This window comes from Monopterus albus, unplaced genomic scaffold (assembly GCF_001952655.1).
Source record: "Monopterus albus unplaced genomic scaffold, M_albus_1.0 scaffold19.1, whole genome shotgun sequence".
Classification (NCBI taxonomy): Eukaryota; Metazoa; Chordata; class Actinopteri; order Synbranchiformes; family Synbranchidae; genus Monopterus; species Monopterus albus.
The window spans coordinates 2,654,527-2,663,996 of NW_018127899.1; the positions used below are offsets into that span (position 1 = coordinate 2,654,527).

A 9,470-nucleotide genomic window follows, 5' to 3' on the forward strand; every position below is an offset into this window, starting at 1 on the left:
CTGGCCCCCCGGGGAGGCCCAGACCCGCCCGGCGGCGCAGACGGAGCTCAACGCCCGACAGGACGAAGCGGAGCGGGCCGCTGCAGAACGAAGCCACATCGGAGACTTTGCCAGCGGCCATGGCCCAGGAGCAAGAGGAGCCGCCCTTCGGACTCAACACCAGCGACTTTGAGGAAGAATACTCTCAGCCGGACTTTCCCGACAGCACGCCGTTCGTCCCGGTGCATACGCGGCCCAGACGCAAGCAGATGAGGAACCCGTTCTACCCGGTCACCGCAGAGTCGTACGGAGCGTACGCGGTCATGATCACCGCCGCCGCCATCTTCGCTTTGGGGATCATCGGGAACGTGTCCGTCATGTGCATCGTGTGTCACAACTACTACCTGAGGAGCATCTCCCACTCGCTGCTGGCCAACCTCGCGCTCTGGGATTTCGTTGTCATCTTCTTCTGCCTGCCGCTCGTGGTGTTTCACGAGCTCACCAAGAACTGGCTGCTGGGAGAGTTCTCATGCAGGATCATCCCCTACCTGGAGGTGAGAAGGGGAGGGGTTCGGTTCTGGTTCTGGTTCTGGGGTCGATGACTTAGGGTTAGATGTATACAGGTGAGAAGCAGATCTGACATTATACAGCTTCGAAATGTAGCTTATGGATATTAACGCAAAACCTTTGTTTTAACAAAAATATAAGGGAGCAGACTCGGTTTACCTAAGCAGTGAATAACTTGGTGAATGTGATCATTAGTTTTGTGGTAAAGTTCACTGAGGCATCTCAAAGAAACTTCAGAAAGCAGTTTTCAGGCTAAGTGTGTTAGATTTGTTTTGTCTAACATTTAGTGTCAATGCAGGCAGAAATGTGAGTGGAAAGAAAAGGTGTGGAGGTCTGCGGACAGTGTGAGTGGAGCAGGGGTGTGCCTACAGTTCAAACTGGTTGAACTTTGACCCCAGCTGTGCAGCCAGTCACAGGGTTAATCCCAATTCTCTTAATTGCATCCATGTTTCCCTCACTTGGCTCTTAGTCCCGCCCATGTAAGATGTGAGGCAAAGATACAAGGACAAAGAAATGGAGGAAACGTGATTTTAGACATAAAACATCCTTTGCTCCGTCTGAGGCATCCAATCACCGATTTCTGATAAAGGGTTGTGTCATCGGTAAAAGGCTTCTGCAAAGGATGCTCCCATATGTCCTTGCTTATGGCTCCTCGACCAGCCTCCTCAAACCTCCTGAAAGAGTTTTGGGATGTACTGTGGTGATCTGCTGCTAGCAACATTACATGGATATGAACATGGAGTTCAGAGTGGTAAAAACTGCAGAGTGCACAACATGGCCTTTGTTTCACTGCTATAAAATCAGGTTTCATCAACAAAAGCAAACCACACCTACTGAACATGTGACAGCCTGCTGTCCAATCCGAGTGAAGATCAGGATTAGTGAAGAGTCTCAGACTGAGATTAACCAGGAAGACCCCCCCTCTGATCAGTGAACTGTCCTCATCAGCAGGACAAGGCTCTGAGATTAGATGGAGTTTATATGGATCAGATTTGTGTCCGTGGCTTTTGTTGTACTTTTGTTCAGGCTCTGTTTTTCCTCATTTCCACTGAATGGAAATCTTATGTTGTCATATTTTAGATTAGACAACAGTGTTCCTATGACTTAGTGTCAGCAGTTTGTCCCCAGGCACAAAGCCAGGTGTATAAACAATGGTTTTCCCAGTTTGGTGCGGAAGTACTTGACAGGCCCGCACAGAGCCTCGACCCCATGTGTGACTGCAGCCAGGTTCCAACATCTGCTGGAAAGACTGGAACCAGAGGAGTGGGGCCTGTTAGAGCAGCACAATGGCTGCGCTGTTTACATGTCCACATACTTTTGGCCATTCCCTGTATTTGTCCTCTGCGTTGCTTGTGGTCCTGGTGTTGAGCTGAAATTTCTCACGTTGATGTGTTTTAAGAAATGTGACTGTCAGAAACAGGCCGACCTGTTTGTAACTCACTGTGGTGGGGAACATTTTCTGATGTAGTCTGGAGACAGTTGATTTTAGAGTTTGAGCTTCTTCACAGCAGAATCTCTCCTTGTTAGGCTGTTTGCTGACACTATATGTGAATTTACACATTTATTTTAAAAAAAGTTTCTTTTTTTATTTTAATAAGGTGAATAAAGGTAAACTAAGTGACTAAAAGCACAAAATGAAGAGCCAGTGCATCAAATGTGATACTGTCAGTGTTTTAGAGGTTGGCTGATAGTTATCAGTTTCATAACAGTAACACAGGCAGAGCTGAGAGTCTCAGATCTGGGACCAGCCCTGTTGTCTAATCTGTTTATTTAATGGAATGTAATCACACAAAAGCTGAAGAAAAATCTGAAAACCAGCGTAATGCTCTGACACACACACTGTTCTAGGGTCAGTGTGTGAAGTTTGAAGTACACAGTTTCTATGATCTGATGCTTTGATGGATTATCTGGTTTGGAACTTGTTTGTCTAATGTCTATGATTTTATTGTTAGGTGTGGTGCTTTGAATTAGCAGTAGGTTTTAATTAGGAGGGACTTTTGGTGCTAATTAGCTGCTGATGGCTGCAGTCTGTCAGCTTTCAGGTGTTTTATGAGGACATGAGCTGAAATGAAATGAAACCAAACCAAAGTGACCTGAGAGGCAGCCAGAGCCAGCTGGTGTTTTGCGCACTGACCGCTGCTGCTAGTGCCAAATTCGCTCAGTGTGACTGTGAGAGCATCAGAGCACAGGGGAGCGGGAGGTGACAGAACCTGTGGACACAGAGAAAAGGTTCCACGTCCAAGACAGTTTACTTTCAGAAGCTTAACCGGACCCTTCTGTTTTCTTTCCAGGTGGCATCTCTCGGGGTCACGACCTTCACGCTGTGCGCGCTGTGCATCGACCGTTTCCGAGCCGCCACCAACGTGCAGATGTACTATGAGATGATCGAGAACTGGGTGTCCACCACGGCGAAACTCGCCGTCATCTGGCTGGGTGCCTTGCTGCTGGCGCTGCCCGAGCTGCTGATCCGACAGCTGGTGACCGAGGATGGCGACCATCCCGACGTGACGCCGTGTGAGCGTTGTGTGGTCCGGATCTCCACCGAGCTCCCGGACTCTCTGTACGTCCTGGGACTCACGTACGACGGTGCGCGGCTCTGGTGGTACTTTGGGTGCTATTTTTGCCTGCCGACGTTGTTCACCATCTGCTGCTCACTGGTCACTGCCCGCAAGATCCGCCACGCAGAACGGACCAGTGTCCGCGGCAGCAAGAAGCAGATCCAGCTGGAGAGCCAGATGAACTGTGCCGTGGTGGCATTGGCCATCCTGTACGGTTTCTGCATCATCCCAGAGAACATCTGCAACATCGTCAGCGTGTACATGGCGACTAGTGTTCCCAGAAGAACCCTGGACATCCTGAACGTGGTCAGCCAGCTGCTGCTCTTCTGTAAATCTGCGGTGACACCGGTGCTGCTGCTCTGCCTGTGCCAGCCGTTCACCAGAGCCTTCCTGGACTGCTGCTGCTGCTGCTGGGAGGAGTGCGGCCCACCCCGATCCCACACCCCCGCTGCCACCAGCGACATCGAGTGCACCACCACCGAGCTGGAGCTGTCACCGTTCAGCTCCATCCGCAGGGAGGCGTCCACCTCCGCCACCTACGCTTCTGTCGGGACACACTGAGCTCAAAGACCATCAGCAATGAACTTGTTTTGGGTTGTTCCGCTGAGGTGAACTGGTTTGGTGGACACGCTGACATATCAGGCTACAAACTCCCGAATTGTTGAACACATTTGTGTTTACTGACAGACAGAATGAATAAGCCACTGTCTGTCCATTCACTGTTTACAGGGTCTATAGACAACAGATCCATGTGTTGTAGGAACTGGATACCTCACTGTACGGTTGAAGGTTCAGTCTACACCTCGAAGTGTCCTTGAACCCCAAGTTACTCCTAGTGATGTCACCGGTGTGAATATGTGTGTGTGTGTGTGTGTGTGTGTGTGTGTGTGTGTGTGTGTGTGTGTGAGTGAGAGAGAGAGAGAGAGAGAGAGAGAGAGAGAGAGAGAGAATGGGTAAATAGTGTAAAGCGCTTCCAGTGCGCTTCGTGCATAGAAAGGTTTAGAAATGTAAAACCTCCATGGGTTAAACGTATTAAAATTAAAACCGACATTGTTTGTAGTTGGAGCTGTCCCGTAAACAGTTTTACATAGGATATGTCTTTTTAAAATAATTTTAATCTAATTGGGAAAATGCTTTTTGCACTGACAGGGAAACGTATGTTACAATACCGCGAGTGGCCACAAGGATAAATGGTAGCGCCATATCCAGCTCTCATAACAAACAGTGGAAAGAACACAATATTCATTAATAGCATTTATTTAGTTAGTTTTTTTTTATTAACTCAGTACCTTTACTGAATCTGCACTCGGTGTTACATTCTGTTCACTGTCACCGGGTGCTGGTCTTTTTGCCATTGTCATTTCTCAACAGTTTCGGTGGAAAATGGAGATTGATGTTAGCTATGTTGAATTCATAATTAGTTGTTGGTTTTTCTTGAAAGCCCCCCACTTCAACCCAAATACATATTGATTTATTATTAAGCTGTGTTAGAAACATCCTCTGTCTATGTTGAATTATAAAATTTACTGCAGACCAGTTTCAATGTGCAATGGCAGCAGGTAATTTGTATTATTTAACTGTGTATGTACCAGTCAAACACTTTCCATTTTCCAGCTGTATAGTTCTTTCCAGGAAACTTTCAAGGAGATTGCTAAGAAATAACAGAGGCCATATGATCAAGTGTTAAATTATAACCTTAGGATAACAGACAGAAAACATTTGTTCCTCTGGATGTTCTTGGTTCTTTCATTTCTTTGTGTGATTGAGTTACATGGGACATATGTTAATACACTGAAAATGGCTGGTGATGCTGTGTTTGCTGTTCTTGTGAACCAGTTCTGGACATGTGAGCATGTTGTTCCTCACTGTTTTTTTTTTTTTTTTTATTTATAGTTTTTTTTTTTTTTTCTTTTTTTTAGCCTTGGGAAAAGTTATTAAAAATATTTTAAAATCAATTTTAATACAAGTTTTCTGCATTAGGTGAAGTTGACATTACTGTTATCAAACAGTTTTATGTCAACATTTGGCAAGCAGATGAAATCCATTGGCACCGAGGAACATTTTGTAGTTCCGTGCGTAGCAGGAGGGAAGTGGAGCCGCTGTTTTCACTAAGCTAGCATTTAGCCTGAGGTAATGGCAGAGGAAACACCCCACTCTCCTTATTTAGAAGGTCCTAGCTCCAAGAGGCAGTGCAAACTGATTCCAATGGTCAGTGTAACACCCTCCACATTATAGTATTTGCTACAACACGGTGGCCATGAGGAGCAAAACAACAGCATTTCACAAACCACAACATCAGAAAGAGAAAACGGCTTCTGACAGATGATGTTGGTGCTGCCAGGTCTGAGCAGGCTGCATCGCTGAGGCTTTGCTTCCTTTACGGTGTCAGCTGATCTTGATTGACTTGGGTTCTGTCCAAGTGGCTTTTTCCATAACCTGGGATGCCGTTGTGTTTGCACCTCAGAGCCACTGTAATATACTATCTATCAGTGAAGACACAATTCCTTTAAAATGATCTGAACTTAACCCATGTTGTCCTGTTCTAAACCAGGCAGTAGAACACCGTGCTCTTCATGTGCATGTTGCTGCAGAGCAGCTCTGCAGCACAGTAAGTTTGCTTCAGTAGCATGACTTTAAGGATTTAAACAAATTGAAATGTTCACACATATTTTGTAAATGCACCTGCTAATCTTATTCCTTGATGATTCAGCTGAGCCAGTCTCATGCTGATCTAAACATTAAGTCACATACTGTGACTGTGTCTATGAGGGAAATGAGGTGAACCTTTCTTCCTGGAGCCAGAGGTTTGCAAAATCACGCCTGTCATTATGCAACTCTTATTTTTCTGTCACACTGGCGCCAAGACGCCACAGTGTGAGATGCTGCCAGTCACAGTATGAAAATGTTGAACAAAGAAGATACTGATGACTTGACTTCAGTACTAGAGCTTGAGCAGTAGTGGAGCTAATAATGTAAGGTTTGTCCTCTGGTTTGGCAGTTCGGTTTATTTTGATAAAATCCTGCAGGGAGAACAGATGGAATGAGATGTACAGAGGGAAATGGGAACCCAAGAAAAGAAGCAGCGAGACTTGTTATTGCCATTCAGAGGACACAGCCCCCATTGTTTTTACAGTTCAGACTCAACACAACATGTCCTCGTCCACCGCGTTACAGTCAGTCCAACAAACAAGTGAAGCTCCCTGAGGCAGAGACAGAAAGCAGCCAGCACAGACGCATCAACGCAAGATCATCATATATCATGAAGATCTTTCTCTTTAAATGAATTTTATTTGATCAAAGAGACACAAGAGCAAAAAAAGATGCCTCCCCCTCTGAAAACAGTCAGTTTGCATGCTCAGCACAACGCTCAGCTGTTTGGTCTGTCACCATCATTTCATCGTCATCACCATCGCTAGCCAGCTGTTGGAGCACACAGCATGCCATTGTCCTCGCCTCCTGTTGTCATGACGATGAAGGGAATCTGCCTCTCCATGAACAGTGCTCCAGTAGCACAGACAGACGTCATCACTGATGGTTTCTGGTCTGAAACAGAACAGTCTTGAATGTAAATAACACATCCTGGTTACTGCTGGATTGGAAAATGGCTCAAACATCAAAATAAACCTGTGTCCATGTTCACAAACTGCTCGCTGACGCCTCAGCTGCTGCTGCTGCTCTTTGAATGGCTTCAGTACAAGTAAACACATGTTTGTGGTGGAGCTGTTTTAGCTCCGCACATTCTTTGTGGGAATGGTATGAAGGGCCAGCGTGAACATGTGTAGATTTCCTGTGTGATGTACACACTGAACCTGAAAAACTGGGAAGCCAAATGGTGGTAACAGCATTCAATAGCAGGCCTAATACAGAATCAGAAGTTTACCCAAGTGTTGACACGTAACACTTAAAATCTTACAATGTTCACTTTGTTAAAGGGAGTCTGTCAACATTTGGTGTATACTGTAACATTTAGGATGAAGCAGCTTGGTGTGCTGCAAACACTGCATTCAGCCATTTGATCAGACCCAGAGACTGTCTCACTCGCACGCCTCATGGTCATGCTGAATCCGTACCAACCTCACTGTCTTAATCAGAAAACTAGTCCTACTGTACTGTGCACTCTTATCAGTACTGTTTAGACTGATGAGGCTGGGCAATTTTATTGTCTTAAAAATCTTTGGCTTTACTCACCCATCATTTAACATAATCTTCATTTAAAATGACCTTTTTATAGCATTCGTGGATAATAGCATAACATTCTCGTCTAATCACCCGGAGGGGACTCTTTGTATGTACACGGCATTCTTCTCTAATTGCCCATTTGGCATCGATTTGCTCTCTGGCACCAAAGTTGCGTGTTTGAGCCTTTTGTAAATGAGGCTGGCGGCCCCAGTCGCTGCTTCAGTAATTAGACAGCCTCATTCATTCAGAAACAATGGGGTGACGGGTACAGTGGGGCTCCGCTGCCGAACAAGGTGCTCACTGACCTTCTCCCAACCGCTCCCAGGACTGTTTTGTGGGATGAGACGGACGTCCTGGGAGGGCTGGGATCGCTGCCCCTGACTGGTGGACCGGAGCCAGGGTTCCACAGTAACTGGCCTCCTCATCCTGAATGGTACAGGTTCAGATTCTTTTTGGTGCTGGGACGTCCAAGCACCATAACTACCGCGAAACAGTCCAAACTAAAAGGTCACAAACATCATTACAACAAGAAGTTGCCAAGTAGCTTTGTTTGTATTTATGTGTGTCCTTGTCATTGGTCACATTAGGAGACAAAGCTATTGCAAATTCTAGGTGTGATCCAACTGAACACTGGATGTGTTCAATTCTGACTGCCGACCCACTTGTCTCCCTCTCTCCTCTGCAGTGTGACAGTGTTTCTGCTGCTAACAGACTGCGCGGCAGCTCCCTGTGCCCTCGGCTGAATGAGTGTTAATGAAGGCTGACTGCAGAAGCTGCTGTCAGAGCTGTGGTGATCCGACTCCCTCTAAAGATTCCCTGCAGACGTCTGCTGCAGCTCACACCACAAACTCTTCACATCTAATCTGCTTCTGCAGACTGAAGTGTCGCCTCCTCACACAGTGTTGCTGCCGAGTCTCACATCCCAGAAAAAAGGGAAACTCGGGGCTGTTTATGAAGGTTCTGACAGGCTAAAGGAGAGATTTTGTTTCTGTGTCTGTTGGTTAGAAAACTGCCAAAATATCCAACTTGATACAAGCAAACAAAAAAAGAACCAAGCACCTCAGGGAACACACATAGTGGGATGGATAAATACTGCTGAGTGGCATCAAGCTTTTAATGGTAATTCATGACTTCAAGGTGAATGTGATCAAAACTGAGAAGCATGATGCAAGTCAGCTACAAAGAGACACAAAACCACTACAAAGAGACAGAAAATGGCTCCAAAACAGTAAACTGACTATAAAAATATGCAAAACAACAAAAATAGAGACAAAGCAACTATAAAGAGATCCAAAACAACAAAAATAGAGACAAAGCAACTATAAAGAGATCCAAAACAACAAAATATACACAAAACTAAAAAGACAAGGTGCAAAGAGTAAAAACTGAGACAAAATAGCTAAAAACAGCCACAAGAAAACGTGTTCATGATCCTAAGAACAGTTTTTATATTAGTTTTGCTGTTTTGTGTAACATTTTATGTAAAAATATTTCCACACTCATTTTAAATGCAATGTAAAAGAAACAAACATGACCAGTGACTGGCCAAACCTCAGGCGAGAACGTCAACATGTGCTTAACCCCTGTGAGAAAGATCACGGTGAAGGGTTAAAGATAATTATGAGGAGAAATGAGATTTGGGGGGGGGGCATCTAAAGGCCTGTCCGCCCAATTACTGCATGAAAGAGCCTATTGACAAACACTTGGAGTCAGCATCCATAATGTATCTGCTCCAACAGAAAACATCGGCTGGGATCATTTGGCAGGTCGCTGTTGTTGCTGGGAGCAGATTTCTAATTGTGTCCCTGCTGACAGGACTGGGTGAAATGTGGGAGGGGGTGAATTCCCTTAGTGAGGCATCGGTTTTTGCAGCGGGGTGTTCAGTCACAGCTGGTGACCTAGAAATGTTGCCGCAATCCCCAACAAAGGAGAAGAATTGGGACAATACAGCTCTTATTCCCCCTCCTTCTGACAGAGCGGATTATACGGGCAGGACGACCGAGCCAAGCTGGGCCGGGCCGGGCCGAACCAGGCTGCCACAGCACAGAGGGCGACAGCTCCACCAGGGACAGGCCTCAGGGTGACCATGCAGCGTGGTCCCTGACCATCCGCTGCTAAAGTAGTCTATCACACTCCCACTGGTACCTCTCTCAGTTTTGGGGGCCATAAGACTAACAAAGCACCAGA

General features: G+C 46.0%; 1 protein-coding gene across 1 annotated transcript; it reads left to right on the forward strand.

The window, feature by feature from the left end:
- The first annotated feature begins 17 nt into the window (after window positions 1-17).
- gpr37a (G protein-coupled receptor 37a) lies at window positions 18-3,984 on the forward strand. Its single transcript, XM_020593503.1, has 2 exons — window positions 18-533; window positions 2,838-3,984. The coding sequence occupies exons 1-2, from the start codon at window positions 120-122 to the stop codon at window positions 3,663-3,665; spliced, it is 1,242 nt and encodes a 413-aa protein (XP_020449159.1). The 5' UTR covers window positions 18-119; the 3' UTR covers window positions 3,666-3,984.
- The last annotated feature ends 5,486 nt before the right edge of the window (window positions 3,985-9,470 follow it).

Coding starts and splice junctions, on each gene's coding strand:
- gpr37a (XM_020593503.1), top strand. CDS start 120: ATGGCCCAGGAGCAAGAGGAGCCGCCCTTCGGACTCAACACCAGCGAC. Junction 534..2,837: donor GGATCATCCCCTACCTGGAG/GTGAGAAGGGGA, acceptor TTTTCTTTCCAG/GTGGCATCTCTCGGGGTCAC.